Here is a 12875-nt window from a genome sequence, read left to right as displayed (position 1 = left end):
TCCTCTCTGTCTGCCCCTCTGTCCTCCTCTCTGCACCACCATCATTCCATCTCTCTATCTTGCTTTTCTCTGCCACAGTTCTCTCTCTGTCAACTTTTAAACACTCTTTTTGATCATTTTATGTGTTCTGACAACAGTGCTGCCAAAATCTCACTTACTCACTCACTCACTCACTCACTCTCTCTTTCTTGGACCTCCTCTGTCCAGAAAGGGGCATTACTCTGGTGCAGAGGAAGCCCACTATGTACCCCGCGTGGAAGGCCAGTTTTGACGCCCACATCCATGAGGGGCGCGTGCTGCAAGTGGTCCTGATGAAGACGGCTGAGGAGCCCCTGTCCGAGGCCACGGTGGGGGTGTCTGTCCTGGCCGAGCGCTGCAAGAAGGGCAACGGCCGATCTGAGTTCTGGGTGGACATGCAGCCATCGGGCAAGGTCCTGATGGCTGTACAGTTCTTCGTGGAGGACCAAGATTCTAAATGCCAAGACATAGGTGAGTGGAACACTCTGTGCGAGCTCAGGTTTATTATTATTAATAATAATAATAATAATAATTTATTTTATTTGTTATGCACTCTTCATTCAAAAGAATCTCAGCCATGTTTAGCCATGCCAAAACCCTGGTTTCTGTTTCAGTATGAGCACTGCTTGTTAAATACAGGGATGGCTTGATTTAACAACTCTGTTTAGTACAGACCTTGTTATGTCAAGTCCAGTATATAGATAATTAATATGATATCAGTGTAGTAAAATCCTTATTGCCTCATTGCATAACAGAAAAAAACTGACAGAGCTGTGAGAGCAGTTGGAGGACTGGGTACCTGCTTAGCAGAGGGCATGTGGTGACCTCTACTGGTAGGAGCATGCTATTGATATGCATGATACAAAGGAACCGCAGTTTACACAACTAAAAGCATTCTCATTTGGCAAACATGTACATTTAGGAAGTATCATTTGCATTTACAAAATCATAATGTTCTCTGTATGTGTTGTGAAAAGGACTGAAAAGCTTAACACGAAGAGTAAATCGGCAGGAAGCAGGACGGGAGCAGTGTTTGAGCAGTGAGCTGTTGTCCTGAGAGGCCTGGCTAGCATTTAGAATGTATGTGGCTCTAGGGCTGAGGTTGTACCCCCTGTGTGAGTGCCAGGCTGGCAGGCAGGCCAGTGGGTGGAATGGTGGCCTGGGCAGCAGACTGGGCACAGCAGGAGGGTGAAGGGGGGGGGGGGGGGGGGGGGATAGTGGCAGGCAGTGGCAGCGCCCCCAGTCTGGGTTGGCGCAGGAAGGGAGTGGGCCAGTCTGCCACACCCCACTTCATAGATTTCCTGAAAAGCGTCCCAGGCTGCGTTATTTATAGCACGCCTCAATAGCTCTCTCCCTCCTCCCTCCATCTCTCTCTCTCTCCCTCCCTCCCTCTCTCGCTCTCTCTGTCCCTCTCTCTCTCTCTATCTCTCTGTCACTTGGCCACAGAACCACAGGGTCAGAGGGTCCCTGCTGAAAATGCACAGTGCCACCAAGGCCTGAATCTTTACTATGTGACAAATTGTAAACTGTTGGCCTAAGATGCTTCAATCTTTCACACTCATATTATGATTATAGTGATTGTCAAAGTTGTTTCATGTGATTTCACACATTTCTGAGAACTTTCACAACTGCATAATGGTGCTTAATATGATGACTGCATAATGGGAGAGGATGAACAATAAAGCGAAACTCGGAAATAAAAACAGTATTAAAAAATATATAAAACGTTTAATTTAAGTTCCTGAGATATTGAAATGTATCAGTTACAGCGCTCCCTATGGACAAAACTTCACAAACTTTGGTGTGCGTCCACAGAATGTGGTAGTGATGCAGCATGACATATGGCATGTATTTTGGACCTTTATATCACAAGTTATTCACTAGGTGGTGCTACTCCACAAATGAATCATAATGAGCTAGGGTCATGCGCCCTCTAGAGGCCAACTTAATCGTAATTGTTGGTGAAGCTATTGTTGAGCTATTGCCCCAAAATGCTTTGAGTCTACCCTACTTTCTGTTGCGTTAGCACAAAGGGACATACCTAGGGACACAAACGTTACATTCCGTATCAACCCTGTGGGCTACAATCATGCCAAGTTTCATGCAGATTGGTGAAGTCTAAGTATAAGATATTGTTGATATAATCGGTGAGGGAAGAAAAATAACTCTTGTTTTTGTGGAGTAGCGGCAGTCATAAAAAAGTGTCATGCCTTGGTTTGATCCTTTGAACTCTATTCCAAAATCACGGAGTTCTTGTTAATATTCTGAACAGGTATCATGAGTAATCCTGCACTGACAACTGAATAGAAAATCATGATTATTCAAAATTTGTTGACCATTCCTGGCCTTACTTTGCTGATTTTCTACTCACTCAAATTACCCTTCAATAGCCCTGTGCATTCATTTATGAAAGGGCTTTTATTTTAAATGGCAGCTCAGTGCAAGTAGGCCGTCTCTACATTGGGGGCCAGTGGGGCCCGGCCTACTACCAGATGTCGCTGTGGAGCAGTGCAAGACATGATCAATATTTCAATTTCTAGTGTAGCAACATTTTTTCCCCCGTACCCAACATTGTTGCTCGTTTATTACATATGACAACAGCAGTGCTGTCCGATACATTCCAAATATTTTCCTGTATCTGTTGAGATCAGTACTTCGCCAAGCTGCCTTCCTTTGGTGAGCCGGCCCCTCAGCATGTCTTTAACCAAGTTAGCAGTTGACACTGCTGCACATGTTCAACACGCTTTCAATAATGAGCTGTGGGCACAATGATGTTATCCCCACAGCCAATCAAAAATAACAGAATGACGTGTCAAAATGTTTAGTAAGCGTAGTTTACAGTATTAGCATTGCTACACAACTAGCCGTTGTTAGTCATCACAATTATGCTAGCCACCAATAATAGTAAGGCAATATTATAAATCAAGTCGACAGTATAGGTTGAATTTAGTACCTTGTCACCACGTTTGGGACCAGACCAGCCAGAGGGTTTCAACATCATTCAGTCCGTAGAGGACAAAAAACACTCCTTCAATCTAGCAGTGCCATGTTTTTCTCTTGAACCACTGTAGTGTCACTGCTTAAAATCATAATCTACCTCAATGACCACTGCAAAGTCAGAGAGAATCTTTTCAATGAAAACAGTTGACATTTGCACGCAATACCATGGGTCAGTAAAGTTAAAATGTATTACCATGCTAGCAATTGCAAATTAATGAATTCATGTATTGGTGCACTTTGACAGAAAAGTTATTGACAAGTTTGCCCAGATGAAAGATAATTTCTTCTTAAGCAATGAACGTCACTGGTGAGGTTTATTGCATTATTACCAGGCGTGTCGTTTTGGCTGTAGGTTGCTCTGAAATGTTACTTTGGGTGTGTTGTTAATTCAATTCAATTCAATTTTATTTATATAACGCCATAACAATACAATTGTTACAGTTGCAGACCACAATGATCTTATACTGCTTGATAACTCCTGCACCGTGTTATGTTAATGTGTGCATCTGTGATTTCATTGATGAAGTGTATTTGTGTTTGGATTCATTGAGCAAGTAGGTTTGTGTGTAGTTTCACTGACAATTTGACTGCTGCTCATACATAGTTAATTAAGACCCACCAGGGTTTCCGTGCCATAAACGCCCGAGCGGGCAAGAAAAATAACTGAATAAACAGTTAGACGCAGCAATATTAATATCATGTTCAAGCACCATTTACAACTTCACAACTGAATACAAACACCATTTACAACTTCACAACTAAATACAAGGCAGAAAAATGTAAGGATAAAAATATAAAATATAAAAATGTGTTCGTAGTTAATTTTACTTTTAATGAGACAACAGTTATAGATTCAGCTATGTCGCGAATGGCTAACACCAAGCTAACTTCACCGCGGTCGTCAATCAATCACACACCTGATACCAAATGAGTGGGAGATTAAGCAGTGGCAGTGGTTGAAACAGACTGTGCATAACCTTATACCACCATCTGGAAGCCAGAAGAAGTGGAAATAAGTTGCAATTTAACATCAAGGCTAATTTTCTGCAATTTTCTGTGCAATCTATGCAGTAAATAAGAAAATATGTAGCGGCGCGTAAAAATTAAGTAAATTACTGATTTTGCATTGAAGTTACAAATCGCAGAAACACAAAAAACTTGAGGGACTGTCTAGGAGGCTCGTTGCGGTGTATTTGTGGAGCCACCTTGTGAATAATGCCACCTGTTGACGCAGTCAATTCAATCAGCTTTTCATTACTTGGGGCAGTTTGCACATCTTGTTTGCGGCTGTATGCCGGAAATGTAATCATTCAAGATAAACCACTTTTCTTTGAACGGAAAATATCTTATTTCACTTAATTCTTGTTTATTCTCTCACTTAACGCGGCGGTCATATTACGCACAGCTATGCATTACATCTAGTCTCTGTTCTTTTATCTCATGTCCAGTTTCTGACCTCTCACCCAGTCCCCCCCCTCCCCCAGGCACAATGTGTAGTTGGCAAACCCAGTGGACTCCTGTTCTTTTGTGTTTGTGTTGGGTGGTCAATAAGAATGAGAGAAACCCCTCAGTCCTGAACTAATACTTGTGCAGTGTTGATCCCCAGGATCCTCATGCTATACTGATCACCTGTGACTAGCCACCACCACAAATACACACACACACATTCATACTCACTGACAAGCATACAGTAGCTTGTTGCCTCAGACATGCTGTACACTTCCACGGACTTATGGATTGTGTTGATGCCTTGGATGTTTTCACCCAATTTCTAAGTCTCATCCTCTAGAAATATCCTAATTCCTTCATATTGTTCATTTAACTGCAATATTCTCCGGTTGACGTTTAATTACATTTAATGCCAGAGATTTTATATTAGCCTTGCCAGTCATGAACATAACTAAGTGGAAAGAATTTAACAAAAGCACAACAGTTTGACTGAAATGTTGCCATGATCCATTACCATGTCAGCTTCTAAACCGCTCTGTCCCATTTGCCTCCACCCCCCAGGTCCCAAGCTGTCAGTGAAGGAGAAGGAGGAGGAGGTGGATGGGGCGATGACCCTGAACAGACGGCGTGGAGCCATCAAGCAGCCCAAGGTCCACGTCATCAAGAACCATGAGTTCACGGCCACCTTCTTCAAACAGCCCACCTTCTGCTCTGTGTGTCGGGAGTTTGTCTGGTGAGCCCCCTGTCTCCTGCCACCTCTGGCCTTGCTCTTGGACAACAGTAGCTAGCTTTGGGGGTGTGAGATTGCTCTCTTTGGAGACCACTATCACTATCAATGTCATTGTTATTCCCACTGGTGTATACGCCCATGGAAATACCCAATTTATCTCAAATATTTTGTGTCTTTTTTTTTTTTTTTTACAGGGGACTCAATAAACAAGGATACAAGTGCAGACGTAAGTGCCAGTCTCAGTAAACACACCCCTTGAATCCATTCTAAGCAACACTTGGAAATGCTGGCGTTGATTATCCTGTAATTCAAAAAATTGCTCTCATTTGTCCCGACTGACTCGAGTGCTTTCATTTTTCAGAATGCAATGCAGCCATCCACAAGAAATGCATCGATATTATCATCGGCCGATGCACGGGAACAGCAGCCAACAGTCGTGACACAATGGTAAGCGTAACCTCACAAACTCAGCTATTAGCCTCGCATGTGTTTCAGCATCACATCGGACACGTATCAGAAACCCCCCCCATTGGTCCAACACAGCATGTATGTGCATGCCCTATTGCCTGTCCCTCTCTTGATCAATGTAGAAGCTGGTCTTTCTATTATGGAAAACTCCCGGAGTGAAGGTGATTGCGTCAGAGCCACAGAGATCACGCCTTTAAGAAGGAGGATTACAAGATATCTCCACTCTGCCTTAAAAGGATGAGATCATTTCAGCACTTTAAGCACCACAAACAGTGTAAAGTTCCAAGGGGCAAGTAATGCAGGCAGAGAGCAAAACTCACCAGCCAGTCAGTCAGTCAGTTCAGTAGGACCTATATTGCAGTATTGTTTCAACAGAGCAACATGGCAGCCATAGAAAAAAACCTCACTCCTTAGTGATTTGTTCTGTGTTGGAGTCAGAGCTGGAAAAGGAACGCTGTTAGGGTGTGTCCTCATCCCTCTATCTTTGCTGGATGGGATCCATCTGCTGGTGTGTATCAAAGACCAACTTCTTCACAGTGGTCTCTGAGATACTGATCCAGGCGTCTGTGAGGGTCAGGGTGCAGTGCTAATGAGGGGAGGGAGGTGAGGAGACATACTTCACACTCACAGTTCTCCAGGAGGAGCCCCACCCACCAGGCTCCCAGGTGTGCCGGCCCACATGAGGAGGCTCAGGGTAGGGGTGCGCTGCTGGCAATGGCCAGCCCTGAAGCTGGAGCCCATGTGGATGGTGAGCGATGATGGTTGCTGTGTGTGTCTGCAGTTCCAGAAGGAGCGCTTCAAGATTGACATGCCGCACCGCTTCAAGATGCATAACTACATGAGCCCCACCTTCTGTGACCACTGTGGCAGCCTGCTCTGGGGGATGGTCAGGCAAGGCCTTAAATGTGAAGGTAGGGTTGTTCAACAGTCTCTCCTGTTTGTTGTTTTCGTTCTATTTTATTCTTCCTTTCACTGTGTGTATTCTTTAGTATTTATTATTTTGTTGTGTGTGTTCTTCTTCATTCTAAGATTGTGCGATGAACGTCCATCGCAAGTGCCAGGGCAAAGTTGCCAACCTCTGTGGCATCAACCAGAAACTGCTGGCTGAGGCACTCACACAAGTTAGCATGGTAGGCAACAATAACACACCACATCTCACTAACAAAGCAGCATTAAAGACTGTGCACACATCATAAAACACTCTTTTGGGAGATGTAATACTGCTTGTTATGACATACATTTTCTTTCTTTTCCAGAAATCATCCACAAGGCGGTCTGACCCGTCTGTGGTAGATATAGGAATCTACCAGGACATTCCCAAAGGCCCTACAGCAGACCCTAGTGGTGAGAATACCGTCTGTGGTCTGTCATTTACCTACATATTCACAAACAGATATTGTCTGGGGAAAATAGGCCATCATAAATGGTTATGAAGCACATATTTATTATATTATATTATTATATGGGGCAAACAATCATTTTCTTTTACTTTGTTTTTTTTTTCCTCAGCTGCTTCGTTTGGCTCCACTCCTGCCGCCACACCGGGCTCAGCCATCATCCACCAGACCCGTGTCTCCATAGACAACTTTGTGTTCCACAAGGTGCTGGGCAAAGGCAGCTTTGGCAAGGTGAGTCATTACGCTGTGGTGACCAACACGTCCCACCTGAAGGCCAGAAGTCCCTCTCTGCAGGCACTAAATGCCTCATTGTCCGATGTGCCCATGTAGGTGATGTTGGCTGAACTGAAGGGCAAAGGGGAGTACTTTGCAGTGAAAGCCCTGAAGAAGGATGTGGTCTTGATGGATGATGACGTTGAATGCACTATGGTGGAGAAGAGGGTTCTTGCACTCGCCTGGGATAACCCCTTCCTCACACATCTCTACTCCACCTTCCATACCAAGGTAAGAACATTTACCACAGCGATTTCACACAAACAAGATGGTGCCTCTTTTGGAACAGTATGACTGGATTGTGATGAGCCAACACCCCCAGGATTGACTAGTGGCAACATCCATTTAAGGGACAAAAAAACATAAACTATACACTACAGGCCAGAGTAGAGTCCACAAAATGTATCCTAGAAAATCCTTGCATCATATATTTACTATTGTGAGCAAAGAGGGTTAATGAGTCAAACTTTTATCTGTTACTTCTTGCCTTTTGTCTACTGATTCTTTCCTTCAGTTATTTTTCTGAATGATCTCTGATCCTCTTAGGATTCCATAAGCTTTATTAAAGCAATCACGACAGGCAAGTCATGCAGTCGCCCATCCCCGCAGTTGAACCCATAGTTAAACTAGGCTATTGTTTTTCATACATCCTAGTGTTCTGATTCATAGTTGAAATGTTTTGTAGCCACACAAATCTCACAAATGAACAGCCTTGTTTTTCTAATTTTACACAGCGTGTCTTCAGTGCACTTCATTACACAGCTGACAATGGAGAGTAGATGTATGATTAGGCGTGATGAATGAGTAATAGGAATTTTGGAAGATGAAATGTGGTCAGAGTATAAAAGGTATTAATAAGAAGAAGTATATTAAAAAAGTGCCTGTGTGTGTGTGTTTGTGGTTCTTTTTGCCAACAGGAACACTTATTCTTTGTAATGGAGTACCTGAATGGTGGAGACCTCATGTTTCACATACAGGATAAAGGGCGCTTTGACCTGTACAGAGCTACGTGAGTACTGTCATATATATATATATATATATACCCTTAAGCAATTTCCCTCTGCCGCTACCACCTCTAGCCTGGACATTTATTTTCCTCGCATTGCTCTTCCCTGTCACCTTAATGCAAGCCCTACTCCCACAGACACCTGCCACTTCTGGCCATCTCTATACAGCATTCTGCACAATAATGCTTTCAAAAGGAGGAGTTTTGTGAAGGGCTTTAAAGCTCTATGCCTGCATCTCAAAATAGATTCCCTAGCTATAAGAAATGTAGTAATTCCGGAATCACTGAAAGCCTGCAGTATTTGTCTGGTGATCTGTAATTCTATTTTTAATGCCGCCTTCCTTCCTTCACACACATACAGGTTCTATTCTGCAGAGATCATCTGTGGACTGCAGTTCCTCCACTCCAGAGGAATCATTTACAGGTTGGCATCTTAATCCCACTTGCTGACATACCCATGTAGAAGGAGCGTGGCAGACTTTTATGTTGTAAAATCAAAGATCTGTGAGCTGTCTGAAGCCCGCCTTTGTATGTGTGATAGCGCCGGTCTTACAGGAAACGTACACCACCATCTAAAAACCCACAGAAGTGCAAAATGCAGCTTCCTGCGTCGAATACCGCATAAGAGGGGGAATGACTGCTTGTTCCTCTGGTCACAGGCTGCTAGCTAGTCAGGGGTTTTGCTAAGCACTGCTGTTTGTGTAGAGCAGTCTCAATGTTCAGTGGCTCATACTGTTTGGCTGTCAATCCACATAGCTACTCCAGGGGCTGGACGTGCGGTGCCATTGTTGAAAAGAAACGCAGAGTGATTTTATTATTGCTGTCATGAAAACAACTTTTCATTTTTACCATCCCTTCATTTTTTTCCCCCCAGAGATCTGAAGCTAGATAATGTAATGTTGGACAAAGAGGGGCATGTCAAAATTGCAGACTTTGGCATGTGCAAAGAGAACATGATTGGAGAAAACCGTGCCACTACATTCTGTGGAACACCAGACTACATTGCACCTGAGGTACATAAAGCATGCCATCTATTGTTATCTATCTGTTGTGTGAGAAAGCAGCATTTTGCCTGTCTGGTTTCCATGTTTTAGTTTTTTTTTAATTTTCACACAAATTTCACAAAATGAATGTTGAAAGTACCAATAACAAAAACACCGCTACAGGAGGTCTCTTTGTGAAATTAGTTACTTTGATTACCTCCTATGAATAATGTAGCTGAAGCAATTAAAAGGCTGTCATCACTGTTTCGTAATGAGATCACATGTCTGTCATTAATGGCCTGCACCTCTGCTGCCTGACAGATCCTGCTGGGCCAGAGGTACTCCTTCTCAGTGGACTGGTGGTCATTCGGCGTGCTACTGTATGAGATGCTGATTGGTCAGTCGCCCTTCCAAGGCGATGACGAGGATGAGCTCTTTGAATCAATCCGGATGGATGTGCCACACTATCCTCGGTGGATCACTAAAGAAGCTAAAGACTTACTGGAGAAGGTAAACCTTATTTGCTTGAATGAATGTTTGGTAAACACTTCTTTTCGGAAGCTTTCTTTTCAAGAAAAAGGGTTTTAATTGTGGCAAATCTTATTATTGTTTGTTAACAAATGGTGTTGTAGGTGTTTTAAGTATAAACTGTGAATGGAACATTTTACGTATCTGCTTCTTGGTACAAAGTTTTATCTTATCTATGTGGTCATTTTAGAACAACCAGCTTCTCAGTGTGTCCTTCTCTGTCAGAGAGGCATTTTAAGTATGTGACTTAATGATGTATAGCAGACCATATTGCCATGCTTGAAGGAATAATAAGAAGGTGTTGCAGTATTTAGTGTACTGTATATATGCACATTTGTCTTTACTCCTAGTCCCTCTGCAGTATGTGGTAGTTATTGATTGATCGACTAGATAGTGGGATAGTACAACAGTTCCCAATCTACTAACTAGTGCATTGACTGGCTAATGGGTGAAATCAGCAATATTCTTTGATTCCCAAGCTTCCATTGAACAAAGGGCAACTTTTTAAATGAATACTGTGAGGGTTTAAGAAGATGTATATTTAGAGACAGAGAAAATTGTTGTACTCTAATTATGGTTTCTTTCACCCACACGAGTTCTTGTGACATTTCCAGTCACTGCCTTATCTGACACTCTTGACTTGTCTCCCAGCTGTTTGAGCGTGATCCAACCCGTCGGCTTGGCATTGTGGGAAACATTCGGGGTCATTCCTTTTTCAAGACCATCAACTGGCCGGCCCTTGAGAAAAGAGAAGTCTCCCCACCATTCAAGCCTAAAGTGGTATGAGCATTTTGCTTTTCATTTCAACTTGTGGCTTGTTTTATTTAGCATTTTCAGAAATTGCCAGAGATTTTGCCACTGAATAATATTAAGTGGAAGTGTGTATTCTGGTTTATTTGTAAAAGCACTTTTATTTGACATATGATAGACTTAATTTTGTAAATGTTGTCATCCAATTTTACAATACCTTTTGCTAGGCTAATATGATTTTCACTCAGAGTGATTCTTAATAGTTCACTTACTGTTTTTTTTTTTATATCTGACTCACTGCTGTGTCTTATCATTGACACCATTATTCTGGGACTGATCTACCCATTCCCACACCATTTCGTGTACAGCAGACCAGTCACGTCTCCATGTTAAGGTCTATCTTACCGTATCTCTTCCCCCAAACTGACACCTCTCCTCCTGCCATCAACAGAAATCACCCAGCGACTGCAGCAACTTCGACAGGGAGTTCCTCAGTGAGAAGCCCAAACTGTCCCACTGCGACAAAACCCTCATTGACTCCATGGATCAGACAGCTTTCAAAGGCTTCTCCTTTATCAACCCCAAGTTGGAGCACATTCTGGATAAGAAGCAATAGAAGAAGGGGGAGGGGGGGGTGCATGATTTTTAGCAAAGGGTAGGAATAAAGCCAGTGTTACATTTGAAGTACTCCAAAGGATTGAATCAGCAAATGGTGTGTTCCTCTTGTGATCAAAACTGTAATCAGTGGAAATATCTGAAATACGGTGTGACACACACACATTCATATACCCACAAACACACACACATTCATATACCCACAAACACTCTTACACAAACAATTCCTTCATTGACTGAGAAGCATTGACATAAGACTTCAGAAAAGGGACCGTCTCTCATATTTATCTTTTAACTCCAGATTGGTGTTTAGTTTCTCATCCTTGGATGTCTGAGGATACACTTCGGCCTTACCTCTTTTAAATGACCTTTGTATACCTCCTGAATCTACGAGAAATGTTCTAGAGAACAAATTAACACAAATGAACTTTTAATACTCTGAACTGTGCAAATTTTTATGGAGTAATTGAAGTTCACACCAGTCCTCTTGTGGTACCCCATACAAATTGGGACTGGGTGTTGCACTAATGCTTTCACATAAATTACCCCTTTGTGTGGCCATACCAGCACATATCTTTGAGTGCTACATGTAGTCATACTCCACATAACTGAATGGTATTACTGAAATGGTACCTATGGGTGTAATGGGATGTTCTCCTCTGGATAAAGTAGTTAAAATATATGTATGTAATTTTACTTGAATGTTGGCATTTTAACAAAAAAGATTTTGTATATAAAAATATATGTATATTGCTCAATCCTCATTATTGGGAGGCTAGAAGGATCTTCTTTTTTACTGTCATCAAATCTCATGTCCCAAGACAAATAAAGGCATTTAACTCTCGAAACCATCGTGGCTGTGTTGAATACACCCAATTCATGCCAAATTTATATCTGGTTCACTCTAGGAAATTAGCCATGAGCTTGCCATCTAGCGACCAGTGAGAAACTTGCATGTATAGAATAATTTGGTCGGATATCCTCTGCTCGCTGCTCCTTGGCCAAGCGCGCGGTGGGTGAAGGTACAAGTTTTTCCCTAACGAAGGAATGCTGAAGCGTGGTCAACACCGAGTCCGCCTGTATGAGGAACTTCAACCGTATACAGAACTACTCAAATGTCTAAAATCCTACACTATAATGCTTAGGCCTTTGTTAAATCATTTTTCCAAAATCTGCATTGAACGAAACACATGTCACTAGTAGTTTATGTGTTTGTTTTTAGCCATTGCGTGTGATTAAGGACCAAAATTATTTGGTTTAAATGGCTGGAAACATGCTTACATACCACTGAAAATGTGAACAACAACAACAAAAATCCCAGTGGTTGCCGTCGATTAACATTCAGCACACAAAGTAATGACAAACGCATTGGTAAAGCCTACCACCTTAAAAAGAAACGAGTCAAAAATATGAGGCTCTAATTTAAGACGTGGGCTAGGCTATTGTATAGAATATTCCAGACACTCGCCCACATTTGTCTTTGTTGCAATAGCTTCGTTTTTTAAGTGAATGGCTTAAAACAACTCCGCCTTTCAGTTGATGCAAAATGGGTCTAGGTGTAGCCTGCGAAAATCCTCGGCGTGTCAAACTCTCAGGTCTACAACACGACCTTTTTAAATGTATGATGGTTAACAGCAGGCTACGATTTCGTCCGTTGG

General features: G+C 42.5%; 1 protein-coding gene across 2 annotated transcripts in view; it reads left to right on the top strand.

The window, feature by feature from the left end:
* Window positions 1–12065, top strand: part of prkcdb (protein kinase C, delta b) — a 27507-nt gene extending 15442 nt beyond the window's left edge. For both annotated transcript variants that reach the window (XM_031567455.2, XM_012841070.3), the window contains exons 3-17: window positions 208–489; window positions 5029–5200; window positions 5392–5423; window positions 5559–5644; window positions 6447–6576; window positions 6695–6795; window positions 6922–7009; window positions 7175–7293; window positions 7393–7566; window positions 8253–8344; window positions 8703–8765; window positions 9216–9354; window positions 9646–9834; window positions 10504–10632; window positions 11054–12065. In XM_031567455.2, the coding sequence (XP_031423315.1) occupies window positions 208–489; window positions 5029–5200; window positions 5392–5423; window positions 5559–5644; window positions 6447–6576; window positions 6695–6795; window positions 6922–7009; window positions 7175–7293; window positions 7393–7566; window positions 8253–8344; window positions 8703–8765; window positions 9216–9354; window positions 9646–9834; window positions 10504–10632; window positions 11054–11218 (1961 nt within the window). In that variant the 3' untranslated portion in view covers window positions 11219–12065. The remainder of the gene's footprint in view (window positions 1–207; window positions 490–5028; window positions 5201–5391; window positions 5424–5558; window positions 5645–6446; window positions 6577–6694; window positions 6796–6921; window positions 7010–7174; window positions 7294–7392; window positions 7567–8252; window positions 8345–8702; window positions 8766–9215; window positions 9355–9645; window positions 9835–10503; window positions 10633–11053) is intronic.
* The last annotated feature ends 810 nt before the right edge of the window (window positions 12066–12875 follow it).

This window comes from Clupea harengus, chromosome 5, assembly GCF_900700415.2.
Source record: "Clupea harengus chromosome 5, Ch_v2.0.2, whole genome shotgun sequence".
Taxonomy (NCBI): domain Eukaryota; kingdom Metazoa; phylum Chordata; class Actinopteri; order Clupeiformes; family Clupeidae; genus Clupea; species Clupea harengus.
The sequence above is the reverse complement of the archived record's forward strand: the minus strand, read 5'-3'. Positions and strand labels throughout refer to the sequence as shown.